At 33.3% G+C, this 14,566-nt stretch overlaps 2 protein-coding genes across 3 annotated transcripts; both read left to right on the forward strand.

Moving 5' to 3' along the window:
* Nucleotides 1-1,700: 1,700 nt before the first annotated feature.
* Nucleotides 1,701-8,180, forward strand: LOC107494181 (uncharacterized). The gene is made up of 7 exons (XM_052263075.1): nucleotides 1,701-3,416; nucleotides 4,613-5,368; nucleotides 5,462-5,761; nucleotides 5,991-6,479; nucleotides 6,570-7,226; nucleotides 7,398-7,475; nucleotides 7,572-8,180. The coding sequence occupies exons 1-7, from the start codon at nucleotides 1,701-1,703 to the stop codon at nucleotides 8,178-8,180; spliced, it is 4,605 nt and encodes a 1,534-aa protein (XP_052119035.1).
* A 1,682-nt stretch (nucleotides 8,181-9,862) lies between these two features.
* Nucleotides 9,863-13,751, forward strand: LOC127739733 (uncharacterized). 2 transcript variants are annotated; one of them, XM_052251397.1, is made up of 7 exons: nucleotides 9,863-9,929; nucleotides 10,130-10,188; nucleotides 10,756-10,857; nucleotides 11,719-11,895; nucleotides 11,992-12,090; nucleotides 12,294-12,539; nucleotides 13,322-13,751. In XM_052251397.1, the coding sequence occupies exons 3-7, from the start codon at nucleotides 10,777-10,779 to the stop codon at nucleotides 13,724-13,726; spliced, it is 1,008 nt and encodes a 335-aa protein (XP_052107357.1). In that variant the 5' UTR covers nucleotides 9,863-9,929; nucleotides 10,130-10,188; nucleotides 10,756-10,776; the 3' UTR covers nucleotides 13,727-13,751. The 2 variants fall into 2 exon arrangements, with proteins under 2 accessions (XP_052107357.1, XP_052107356.1); XM_052251396.1 differs by lacking the exon at nucleotides 9,863-9,929 and having other exon boundaries at nucleotides 10,071-10,188.
* The last annotated feature ends 815 nt before the right edge of the window (nucleotides 13,752-14,566 follow it).

Genomic DNA, 14,566 nt, shown 5'->3' on the forward strand with positions numbered 1-14,566 from the left:
AAAAGAGCAAAAAAGAAGAAGCATGTGATACATACACACGTTGAATTTTTTTGTTGGGTTTGTATCAACTTAGTTACATAGCGTCACTAGTTATAGTATAAGATAAAACTAATATTTAAATAAAGGTATTTTAAAAAAATATATCATATCAAATCATTGAATGAATAGTGGTATTAAACATTTGGAATCAGTAATGTCACTTCCTTTCTTTCTCAATTTGATATTTGATCATATTTATTGGGGTTATCTTGGGGAGATAATTTTGATCGTATTTTGTCTTAGATTATTTCTTGGTAATGAACAGATTCGTAAACTTAATTGTATGCAATTATATTAGTTTTTATAGGAATTATACTGATTAATTTGTCATTATATTATGATCTTGAGTATCACCAATTATATTATTAATCACTTTACCCTAGGTTATTTCTGTTAATTTAAAAGTTGGTTTAGAAATGTTCAAATAAATGAAAGATTGGTAAACATACAATTGTATATTTCAATATTAAAACCAATTCAATTTTACAATCATACACAGTTGTTGATGATTTTCTTTTTCAACTGTGCACAATTGTTTATTATTTAAAATTGAAGTTATTGGAATGAAGTTACCGAAAGTTAGTATTAACATGTGAGAAAATATAAGGAAACAACGCAGCAACTCCCACATACATTGACAAAAACGATTATAAACATTAAGATGCCTATAAGCGATGCTTTTGCTATTTTGAGTAGCAAAACATTTGTTAAGATCTAATTCTGTTTACATTTTTTTGTTTAATTTTAATAATTCAGAACAGAGACATAAGAAGATGGGGTCTTGCTTTGAACAACTTGCAACAGAGGCTATTTCAAAACTTGGAGATTTGATAGTGAAGTCCACTGTAAAGCAATTCGAATATCTGATTTGTCACGAAAGACTTGTCGGCAACCTAAGAAAAGAACATGAGAAGCTGATGGGCATGAAAGATGCATTGAAAGGGCAAGTGGAAGCAGATAGAAGTAGAGGTCTTGTAGTCGCAAATAATGTGCAAAAGTGGCTCTCTGATGTGGAAGCGATTGATGCGAAGGTTCATAAACTCTATGGAGATGCTGTAGAAAACAAGCGCAAGAAATGTGTTGGTGGAAGACTTGATTACTCGTTGGGCAAGCAAGCGACAAGAGCATCACAAGAGGTTGTAAGCTTGGCGAAGCAGAAAGATGAACTTCAACCCATATCATATCCTAAGCCTGCACCAAGGCTTGGACCTACCTTCACTCAAGACATCAAGGGGTTGGAGTCGAGAAAAAAGATCATTGGGGATGTTATGGAGAAATTGAAGGATGACAAGATCAGAATGATTAGCATTTGTGGCATGGGTGGGGTGGGAAAAACCACCCTAGTGAAAGGTGTTATCAAAGTTGTTGAATCAGAAAAGCTATTCTATAAGGTTGTGATGGCAGTGGTGTCTCAAAATCAAAATTACCAAATGGTCCAAGCTCAAATTGCCGATGGGCTAGGGTTGTCATTCAGAAGTGGGAGCGTGCAAGGAAAAGCACGGGAATTACTTGATTACTTGCAGGGTACTAGTAGGGTGTTGATAGTGTTTGATGATGTGTGGTCAGAGCTTGATTTTGAGAGCATTGGAATTCCTTCCCTTGGACATGAGAAAGTATGCAAGATATTGTTCACATCATGAAACGAACAAGTATGTCGCAAGATGGGAAGCAAGGAGAATATCCAGCTTCATGTGTTGCCTGAAGAAGAAGCCTGGGACCTATTTCGGGACATGGCAGGGGTTGACACTACAGACAAGGCCAACATAAAGCACATTGCAAGGAAGGTTGCAAAAGAATGCGGAGGCTTGCCCCTTGCTATAGTGACAACAGGAAGTGGGCTACGAAACAAAGCTAAGCCTCAATGGGAGTATGCATTTGAGCAACTACAACATTCTAAGTTGCTGAATAAGGTTCAATCAAGCATTGAGCTTAGCATTACGTCTTTAGGAACTGAAGAGCACAAATATTGCCTTTTTCTTTGCGCCTTGTTTCCTGAAGACTTTGATGTTCCGGTAGAATGTGTGCTGCGTCACGCCGTGGGGATGCGATTGATTAATTTGGCTGGTGCGCTGGGAAAAGCAAGAAACATGGTGGACACTTTGGTGGATGACCTCAAAAGGTGCTTTTTATTGCTGGAAAGTGGAAAACGTGACTGTGTGAAGATACATGATGTTGTACGCGATGTTGTCTTATCAATTGCATCTCGAAAAGAGCACGGTTTTGAGGTGCGGCAAGGTAATGATGAATTGAAGCAGTTGAAGAAACAAGACAAGGTGGATCATTTCAAAGCACTATCACTCATTTTGGCAGATGCAATCACCAATGGCATAGACTATCCAATGCTTGAGCTCTTTCAAGCGCGATCAGAAAGGGAGGAAGCGATTTTGTGGCCGGAGAATTTCTTCCAAAGAATGAGTAAGATCAGAGTTTTGACAATGAACAAGTTGCGCATTCCAACAATGCCGTCTCTTTTCCAAACCCCCGTGACCTTAAGGACATTGCAATTAGAAGATTGTGATGTTGGAGATGTGTCCGTGATTGGCAATATACTTGTTGAACTCGAAATCTTAAGCCTCTCCCGCTCCAACATTAAAGAACTTCCAACTGAAATCGGACAATTAAGCTCTCTGAAATTGCTCGACTTGACAGAATGTAATGAACTTGCCATCATTTCAGATAATGTCTTTGCAAGGTTGTCCCAGTTGGAAGAACTTTATTTCAGGGTAAGCAACTTCCCTTGGATGCTAAACAAGCCAATTCTCGGTGAGTTGATAGAACTTTCTCAACACTTGAAGGTTTTTGAAATCCGAGTAAGAGAGGTAGAAATTCTGCCTAAAGATTTGAGTTTCAAAAATATAGAGAGGTTTTGGATTTACGTGGCTCAATATGTATATTGGGGTGACGATCGTGGTTTTGGATATCTGGAGCCAAATAAGTTAGTGTTCAGACATACAAGTTACAAGAAGTCTATCAAGTGTAGCCCAGTACTAATGCAATTGATTAAGAGATGTGAAGTGCTCAAGTTGGAAGGCGTGAAGGACATGAAAAATGTGATTTGTGAATTAGATGACAACGGATTCCAGTGCTTGACAAATCTAGAACTATATTCATGTCCAGATGTTATGTATGTTGTAGATTGCATCACTGCAACTTCTTACACTGCCTTCCCGTTATTGAAGTCATTGTCAATAATGAATCTCCCAATGCTAAAGGAGATATGTAAGGCATCCGACAATCACCATAAAGTCAACAACCCGTTGATTTCTGAGTTCTTAAATTTAGAGAAATTGTATTTGGAGCGTCTTCCACTATTCACTGGCTTCAGCAATGCCATCGATTCAACTGAGCCACCTTCATCAACAGATTCATCTCATCGTGTAAGTTCCTTATTTATCTCTGATCACTCATTCTTGCTAATTCCTCACAATTCAAATTTCTTTATACCATTGCGGTACATGCTTTTTTTTTATCATATTCAATTTTCTTTATATATCGCATTATATGACAAGAAGGGGGGAAAAGGTCTGCTGTATACAAGTTTCAAGTGGATGGCTAGTTTCATTTTTTATATTACATTAAATTAAATAATAAAAATACAAAACAAAATTGAAAGCCAGTATAAAAGTGGTATAGTTAGCTATTCAAGGCATTTTTATCCAATTATTCTAAAACAATAACCATACAACAGAATAATCTATTTTATACATAATAATCATGTAAATATTTTTCTTATATGTATTTTGTGTTTCTATTTTGTTTTGTATATACTTCTTTCCATTTTATTTTCTCATGAAATATAATAATTTATAAAAAGCATGTTTTTTTTTAATTTTTGTTGTATTTTCAAATTATTGAGGGATTTATTTATTTTTGGTGTCTTTAAGAATTATTTTTGTAGCAATATAAACTTTTGAATACACATTTTTGTATTTTACTTAATAAAAAATGTTAGAGAGTGAATACTTTTAGTAGAAATATATAGAAAAAGACTATTATTAGGTGAAAGTCAAGATAAATATAAAAAAATGATCAACTATGGAACATTTTACATGATTTTGCCCCATTAGTGAACAACATTTTTTTGCCCACAATTTTTGCCCTCATCGAATCGAGGGAGTATTTCATTTATCATTTCTTCAGCACTGCCAATTTTGTTGGGAAGGTGGTTGTTGAACGATGCGGTGAGGGTAATGAGACACAAGATACAGTGTTTTTATAGTACACAAAGATTATTTAGTTTCAACTGCTAGTTATTTATGATTTGTGATATGTATATCTTCTGGTAGTCTCACTTATTCACCAGAGTAGAAAAATCACATCAGATATATATTAAAGTCTCAAAGGAATGGTGCATCGCTTCCAATGTAATTGAAGACATAGTCTTAATAATTTATAAGACTCGAGAAAAATGAACAAATGCTCACACATGTATATGAATAAAATTTCTTTCAATACCCATTTAATATGTTTTATATAGTATTTTCTAAAATTATTTCTCGAAGGAAATAGAATATCATGTATAATTCCTGTTGCAACAATATCAATTATCTTCATATTATTTATATGCGGACAGGGTTCGAGTTGCACAAATGAAAGAGTTAATGCTTCACAAACTAAGGAAGATGAGTCTATGTCTAAATCAAATTGTCAAAACAAGTTATTTTCATCTATTTGGATGCTACAATTTCCAGTATTGGAAACCATCACCTTAGAGATCTGTCATTCCTTGGAGGAAGTATTTGACTTGCGAGAATATTTAAAGTCGTCCAATACCCAAATGTTTCCTCAGCTGCGAGAAATCAACATCTATAGACTTCCTAAGCTAAAATATGTGTGGGGTAATGTTCCGCATAGCGTTGATGGGTTTCACAATTTGAGATCAATTCAAATTTCGTCATGTGACTCTTTAAGTCACGTGTTTACACCAGCCACTGTCAAAGCAATGGTGAATCTTGAGACATTAAAAATATCTTATTGCAACTCGATGGTGGCTTTAGTTGCTGATGAAGAAGAGGGAGATCTTGAAACCAAAGGAAGAGAACATACTATCATCTTTAATAAATTATGTTCTTTATCACTCTATAGACTTCCGAATTTTGAAAACTTGTATACAGATTCCGCAAAGTTAGAATGGCCATCATTGAGAACATTCTATTTTCGGTATTGTCCCAAGTTGAAGATATCTTTGATACCAACCCAATTGAAGACAGAAAACAGGGACTTTAGCAATTCCAACTCATCAAGCTCCTCTCATCGGCCCCTTATTGGTTGCATGCCTTGGCCACTTACATTTGTTCGCCACCGCAGTCAAGAGACTACTACAAGCATGGTATCGAGTCTCACCATATCTATAATTGTTCAATTAAGGATTATTCATGTAGAACAAATTGTGTGAACTCTGAGTATGCTGATGAGTTTGCAGGAAGCATCATTGGCACAAGATCAAGAAGAACCTGCAATTTCTGAAATCAAGGGCAAGGCAGAAATAAGCCATGTACCAATTCTTGAAGATCTTACTCTGATTCACTCTGATTCAGTGGAAGAAGTAGTTTTGCTTGAGGGAACACACAATTCCAGCATTGACATTTGTGATTATGACAATTTAGAAAAAAGAACAAGCATGATGGTTACTTTCACTCACTTGGTGTCACTTCAATTGTTTGGACTACCAAATCTTGAGAATTTTTGTTCTTTTGCAATCAACGGCAAGCAAGAAGGCAGGGTGAGTAACAAAACCACCATTTCATTTGCCGTTAACGTCTTATTTCAAATTTTCTTATTTGAAATTAAAGGCACCAGTAATTGTTCATTTTAAAAGAATATAAAACACGAATATTGATTCGAAAGGAAAAAGGTAATTTAACAATTATATACATACAAGACCTCCACAAGTTGAATGATGCAGTCTTCCCTAATTACAGTCCAAATTATTTTTTTCTTCTTTTTTGCAGGATTCTAATGAAGGCAGTGAGAGAATATTGAGAGAAAAGCCTTTTATTAATGGATTATTAGTTCCAAACTTAACATCTCTACACATGTCTAAGTGTGACAGAATAAAGATATTGTTCTCTTTTTCAACTTTTGGAAGGCTTCAAAATTTAAGAGTAAGTAATTGCAAGAACATAGAAGAAATAGTATCCAAAGACAACATTAACACAAGTGAAGATAAAGTCATGTTCCCAAAATTAGAGAAACTAAGTCTTAAAAGCTTACCAAAACTAAAAGCCTTCTGTCAAGTTTCCTACTCCTTTGAGTTGTCATCTCTGCAAGAAGTAATGATTAAAGACTGTATGAACATGGAAGTGTTTTCACGGGGATCTTGTCATACGACTAAGCTCAAGAATGTCACCATGAATTCGAAGGCAACATACTTCAAGTGCAATATCTCTGTGCAAAAAGAAGACCAGTTGAATTCTACTATAGAGGGATTTAGAACATTTGTACATGTCATCTTAAAACATATTTACATATATTAATTAGCTCATATATATCTTATGGTCGCACACTAAATGTGGTTGTTGATTTTGTAGATGGAATTACAAGAAGAAAAGATGATTAGGTGGAGCGATCTCCATGATAAAGACATAATTAAGAACTTGTTTGAGATTTCAGTTATGAATATCAGTGGGTATCATGAACTCTCAATGCTTGTTCAGCTCAAGGAGATGGGCATGCTTCGACATGTAAGGGAACTAAGCATTACTAGTTGTGATTCACTAGAAGAGGTGTTTGAAGCAAGAGGAGAAATGCTTACGAAGGAAGGATATGATCAAAGCATAAATTATGGATTAGAGAGCATAAAATTACAAGATTTACCAAAAGTGAGGAGCATATGGGGACTCAATATTGTGAGGCATGTAAGTTTTACCAAGTTAACGTCAATTGAAATTGCAAGATGCAACAATTTAAAGTGTGTGATGTCCTATTCTGTTGCCAAAAGCCTTGTGGAGATAAAAGAACTAGAAGTTAAAAACTGTGAGATGATAGAAGAGATTGTCAAAAAAGAAGAGGAAGAGAAAATCATGAACATGGGTGCAGGCTGTAAAGATAAGACCTTATTTCCAAAATTGGAGAAGTTGAGTCTTGAAAATTTGCCGAACTTGAGATGTTTCTGTTATGGAGATTATGACTATGACATCCCATTGAGCAATGAAAATGAAGATAAGAAGAAACAGGAACAAGTGCAGGTCTCATTTCCCCAATTAAAAGAAATAAGTTTAACTGGTGTGCCCAACTTCCAATGTTTCTGTGGAGGGTCATATGACTATGACCTAATGCTCTTATCACCTTCCTGACAAATTGAAACCTTTTCTAATGGAAATGGAAAAGTAATTGTAAGCACACCTAACCTTCACAAGGTTAATAATGACACGCTCACCCTTGGAGACATGAATTTGACACTATATTATCTTCACAATTATTCAGGCAAATATAAGGTACGACATATAATATGTATTGCATTGGTTCATTAACTAGTAGTAAGCTTTCAATTTAGATGAGATCACATGTTAATGTTGTTGAATTTTATGTAGGTGGAGTTGCAAGAAGTAGACACATTTGAATATGTTGACGAGAAACCTCAATACAAGCACTTGGTGGGCTACATGAAGAGGGTATCAAGGCTTGAAGTTGAGAGCTGCAACAAGCTTCTCACATGTGTCCAATCAAACACCATTCATTCATTATTATTCCAACATCTGAAAGAGCTTCATGTACGGCAATGTCATATTATGGAAGTTGTATTTGAAGGGACTGGCACTGGGATTCATAAATCACAATTAGTAAGGATGGAGTTGCATTCTCTGCCCAAACTGAATCACATTTGGAGAAACAACAACTCTGTCATAGGCTTTGAGAATTTGAATATTCTAATAATTAGTAGGTGCCATGATTTGAGGTTTGTGTTTCCAAATGTGTCCGCTGCCAGAAGCCTTTCGAATCTGGAAGCACTTGATGTGCAGGAATGTAAAGAGATGGAAGAGATCATTGGGAACAATAATAGTAATAAGTCTGTGCAGCATAAGGGAGCAAAGATTATATTCCCAAATTTATACAGCATTCGGCTGAGTAAGTTACCGAAGCTAAACAGCTTCTGTTCAATAAGCTCTTTCTATTTCGACCTACCATATTGTGATGGATAGAAATTAAAGAATGCCCAAAGATGGAGACCTTCTGCTCTCCAACCTTATACACACCAGAGCTATGGGAATTAACTGGACGAGGTCATATACAACATACGTGAGGAAAGGAACCTGGAAGTGAATCAAATGATTCGACAGCGACAGCGTAAATACTCATGAAGCGGTATGTATAGTATGTAGTATAGATAATCAAATGAAAAATGCATGACTAAGATTGCTTTTGTCCTGTATTTCTTTGACTTCTAACTTCTCAGTGTTACAGCTGACAACTTTTATCTCAATTATTCATCTTTTCTTCCTTGGTTGTCTTATTTGCAAGAACCAATCATCTTTATAATGTTTACCTAAAACACCCTTTTTTGTCGGTAAGATTTAATTTCTAGTGTCAATCAAGTAAATGAATTGGTTCTTTAGACTTCAGAGGTATATGACTTATATCAATGCTTCTAAGGGTGATTAGTTCTTGGCTTTATTTAACATTCATTGATATAATGCAATAAATTACCATATAATAAGAAATTAAGCTACCTTAGAGAGAGGCAGGCTGAAAAATACATTATAAATATGATAATATACATCACATTACCTTTTTGAGAAGATGACTTGCAAATAAAATTGTTATTAAAATCATATAGCAATGAATGTCATCCATGAAAAATACTTGTATCAAACATGAATGTACAACTTACAACCTAATTTTTTTTTAATCAAATTTTAACATATTATATAAAGAGATCTTAATGTAAACATAATCATTTAATTACTATTGCAAATCTTAAAATCTTATTCTTTCTTTGAAACATTCTTATGAGTTTTATTACTTCCCTTATTTTCCACTTATCATGTGCCCTTATAATATTGGACCTCTTAATAAGTTTTGATTGCCTCTTCAAACTACATGTCCTTATTCACCTCTTACATCCGTTTTCATGATCCACAATTTTCTCTTCTTAAGGTCATATTTTTTACTACTACTACTATTATTATTATCATCGAGAATAATAAAACGGGTATATACTTTTTGTCTCTAAAGTTTGGTAAAAGTTTCAAAATATCCTTAAATTTTATTTTGTTTCAATTTTATCCCAAAAGTTTTCGATTTGCATCAAATATACCTTCAACGGCTAAATTTTCAAAAAAATTTAAGACTAATCTAACAATAATGCATAAAAATTATGCTTGATTTGCTTATATTGAGAGTTGTTCTTATGAAATTCTTAAAAAAATTAGCCTTCAGGGGTATATTTGATACAAATCGAAAACTTTTGTCATAAAATTGAAACAAAATAAAATTTAAAGATATTTTTGAAACTTTTGTCAAACTTCAAGGACAAAAAGTATACTTTACCCTAATAAAAATTAGTATATATCTAACATAAAGTTTTGATATATAGTTTTTGAATTTTGTATGTTAATTTATGAAACTTTTAAATATTTTATATTAACTGATTTTATTATAAACTTTTTCTTCTCTCATTGTTTCTCTTTAGAAGATCATTACATACACTGTTGGAACTTGGTTGGCTTTCTGTTTTCACAAAGAGGCCATGATTCGATTGCTTTGACTTTTCTTACGGTCATTGTAACATTCATGATATCGGTGGCATTGATGCTCTTGTACAGTTTCATTTGTTGGGTCGTCGATTTAAAATCACAAGCAATCAAAAGCTGATGAAGATGAATCTGTGTTCTTGTCTCTATCAGTGATTATCAATCACGTCATTATCATTAGTGAAACGAAACCAAAAGGTTAGTTTCATTAAATGATAAAAAATATGATAATAAATCTTATGTTTATCCCTTTGTTGATTGTACCATATTTGTAGGAATCAATAATGTACCGTACAGGCTTGCGTGATGAAAATCCAGCAAATTACTATCTAGTTCTACGTACAATATCACAATACAACAATTTCTTCTTTATTGAATTCTGATTTTGTGTTTCATAGCCTGGAGTCTGATCTTGGAAATCTAGTACTCTTTTCTTGCGACACATACTTTATTTAAGGTGATATCTTTTTCCTTAACTCTTTTATTTTATAATCTGTTCTAATCTAGGGTGACTATGATGTTTTGTTTTTACGATAAATCCTTTTTAATCCTTATTTCGAATTAGGATTGGGAAGAAAAACATAAGATTTTTTACGGAATACAATTTTGTTATGAATCATAAAGATCACATTTTTTTTCTTTCTTTTCTTAAGTTAAATTTACTATAGATTCATTCCAATCTTACCAACAGTTTACTATTTTTTTTGTAAATATTTTTCTATATTAATATCTTAGAAATAATTTAAAAAATAGTTATTCTATCCTTCTAACATGATGAACGAAACAGTGCTAAAAGCCTAAAACCAAGATCCTTGAGTAGTTAGCAACATCATTGACATTATGTATTGAATGATATTATCAATATGTGTGGGATTTTTGTAAATTTAATTATATCCATCTTTAATGTTTAGTGTTCTAAGCTGAAACTGATTATATGAAAATATTAATTCATATATGTATTTGTTTTGCAAGTACTTAAAAGAAAGGTTGTTTCTTTTTGTTGGTTGTCCATATTTAATTTCAGGCTATTAGCACTGTTTGGACTATGGATTTGAAACAAAGATTATCATCATTCAGAAGAAGCTCAATAGAAAAAATTCTGACTCCTCAAGAGAATCAAGCAAAGGTATTTAATTGAAAAAAGCTCATAAAGACCAACAATTTTAATTTATTTTGGCCAATTCATTTAGCTAGCAGGTTAACACTTTTAGTTCAGTAGCCCAACATCATTCTTTTAGCTTACAAACTTTTAAATATTGTTTGTTAACTACTAGCCAAAAACTATAATATCTTATTTGGCATGTCTTACAAAACAGTAGTAGAAACACTAAGGTAGCATTTGGTGGAGAGACAGAGGACTGAGACTGAGAGACAGAGACTAAGAGACAGAGATTGAAATAAATCTCAGTATTCTGTTTGGTGCAAAATGGGAGACAGGAATTGAAACAAGAATGAAACTCTAATTTAATTTGCACAAGGGGTAAAATTGGAATTAATTAATTAAAATGAAAGTATTTTAAGTATAAAATGTTATTAAAGTTTCAGTCTACATCTCTAAAAATTTCAGTCCACTGTGTCCCTACTTTTTGGAGGTACTGAAATACTGAAATTTTAGAGACAGGGACAGAAATTTTAGTACCAGTCTCTGAACTAACAAACACGATACTGAGTCTCAGTCTCTGTCTCAATACCTCAAAACAAACGTTACCTAAGAGATCATGCGAACAAAATTTGTATGAGATAAAATTTTATCTAATTTTTTATTCACCTAAAAACTAAAGACAATAGAGATGGAAACATAAATTTTCTGTCTTACATGTATCTTTATTATTTCTCTATAATATATACGTTTCTATATAATGTGTCCATTCAAAAAAGTTTATCTAAAAAACACTACTCTATCTAAGAAGTTGTTTCATATCATTTGTGAATGACCTACAATTCTTGTGGTGAAAAATAATGATTTCATATTTGATTTATTATTCAGATTGATGAAGTCAGAAAGATCATTGGTCCAGTTGCAAGTAAGTTTCCAGTTATGTGTTCAGATGCATCAATACAAAGGTACCTCAGAGCAAGAAAAAATAATTCTAAGAAAGCAGCAAAGATGCTCAAATGCAGCTTGAAATGGAGGTTAGAGTACAAGCCTGAGATGATTAAATGGGTATGCATCATATGGTATCTATTTTTTTAATTCTGTTTAATGATGAATTTTTGTTAGTTAAAATTGTCATTGTCGTTGTCCCTTCTATGCAATAAGGATGATATAGCTCAAGAAGGTGCTTTAGGAAGGCTATACAAAGCTGATTACTTGGATTCACAAGGGAGGACTGTTCTTGTCATGAGACCTGCTATTACGGTACTCTCAATTTTTATACTAGAATCCCCTCGAACAATGATTCAACTTAAATAAGTTTTTAATTTAAAAAAAAAATAATTATTTTTTCTTGTTTTTCTTTGACACAATATTCCTATTTACTAAATAATGACACAGTAATTTTATAGTTATGATTGCTTTCACTCATAAGATGTTATTGTGTTGTTATTTTGCGGTGCATGAAGAGTGCAAGCGCCGCAGCAGGGCAGATCAAGTACCTTGTTTACTGTTTGGAGAATGCCATAATGACTTTGAGTTCTAAGCAGCAGGAACAGATGGTTTGGCTGGTTGATTTTCAAGGGTGGAACAAATCCTGCATATCATTGAAGATTACAAGGGAAACTGCTCAAATCTTGCAGGATCATTACCCTGAGAGATTGGGCCTTGCAGTCATGTACAACCCACCAAAAGTATTTGAGTCCTTTTGGACGGTATGTTATCATATCATATCATATCATAATATCTCCTCTCTTCACTACTATCTTAATGCATGCAATGGTAAGCTTGATGCTCTGTGATATACTAACTATAATTCAAAGAATAGGGTAGAGTTAGTGACTTATAAGTATAACCACAATAACAAACAACTATGACAATAATTACTAAGCCTTATCTCATTTGGTCGGGCCAGCTACATGGATCAAATATTGTCGTATAACCTTATCACGTGTCATCTCTATAATGAGACTGTTTATACGTAAATTTCCTTTAACCATCTCATATATGATTTTTTTTTTTGGGTCTTCTTTTACCATTCGACTATTGTCTACCTTTCATCTCATCCACCTCCTAATTAGATGCTCTGGCAATCTTCTTCCCACGTGTCCAAACTACTGAGACGAAATTCTACCATCTTTTCTACAATAGGTGCTACTCCAACTTTCGTATATCTCGTTCCTTATTTTGTTCATACATGTGTAGTCGCTTATCTATCTTAGCATCTTCATCTCTACCACACTTAACTTATGTTCATGCTTACCTTTTGTCGTCCAACACTCTTGTTCCATATACTTTTAAGTATAATGACAAGCTAGAATTTTGCTTGTTACATTCATCATATGTTAAAATTTTCCCATGTTATCCAACATGGTAAAAAGAATAAAAATTTATTAACAGAGTTTGGTGAATCAGTAAGAATCAATGTGTTTATGAGTTACACTCTTTTTTCAGTTTTACAAGTAAGCATCTCTCTCATTTATACTTTGTTAAACAGATGGTAAAGCCATTTCTTGAGCCAAAGACTTTCAAGAAGGTGATATTCGCTTATCCGGACAACACGAAAAGCCTAAGGATGATGGAAGAACTCTTTGACAAGGACAAGCTGGAATCCTACTTCGGCGGGCGAAACACCGTCGGATGGACCCTCGAGTCTTTTTCCAAAAAAATGAAAGATGATGACAATAAGAGGATGTCTAATGTCAGTGAAGGTGGTGTTTCAACAGAACTCATCAATGAATCAATTCAAATAGATGACAACAACTCGGATGATGAAACATCTAGTTGTGACACTCTTGGTTCAACCATGGGGGGAGATAAAGAAGAGATTAATGTACAAGAAAGACTAGATTCTCCTAAACCTACAATTCTGCAAAAAGATGAATCTGGTGCAAAGCCCTGAGGCAAATGCAGGGGATCAATTATGTTGCTACTTCGTTCCTTTTTTTTATTTTATTTTTATTTTTTAACTTAGCTGAAAATTCAACTATTTCAATTACTCCGGCATGCCATGCAATGCAATGCCCTTTTCTCAAGATTAGTAGACCACAATAATATTCTGTTTGTGATATATAGAAAGAGAAACCAAGATACTCTTTCAATTTTCATTAGATATTTGACACTAATTTAATGTGTCACATTTTATATTTTTTCTTCTAGATGACATAGTTTTACTCCTTTTTTTGCATTATGTGTTAAGGTTCTTATCTTTTCACCTCCTTTATCTCTTCTGATCTTTCTTGATCCTTCATCTTGATTCTTCGTATGCAATTTTCTTTCTTCAATGGCAAGGAATACCGAATCGGCAAACTGTTTTTTTATGGGGCTTATAATTGTGCTTTTTTTGCTAGGAAGCATCTAACTTAGTATTATGGGAATTAATATTGTCTTTAATAGAGTTGTGTTTGATGAATAAGTTAACTTGGTGCATAGGACTACTGTATACATTGAGTTGAGTTTGACGTTTGACACACTAGGAAACTTGAGGGGAGATAATATTCAAATGGGTTTTAAATTCACCCTTGAATTTTTAAGAGAAAAATTAAAAACTCATCAAAATTTATTTTTTTTACCATTATTTTTTTGTTATTAACCTAATTTTTTTAGTTTAGTAATTCAATAACATGATTTAACTCATATTTTTAAATAATGACTAATTAATGACCAAAAAATTAAATTTAATAGTCTTCTAACATTTATTTTAATTTGAACTTCAAATGTTCATTTTAGACTCACATTAGTT

This window comes from Arachis duranensis, chromosome 6, assembly GCF_000817695.3.
Source record: "Arachis duranensis cultivar V14167 chromosome 6, aradu.V14167.gnm2.J7QH, whole genome shotgun sequence".
NCBI classification, from domain to species: domain Eukaryota; kingdom Viridiplantae; phylum Streptophyta; class Magnoliopsida; order Fabales; family Fabaceae; genus Arachis; species Arachis duranensis.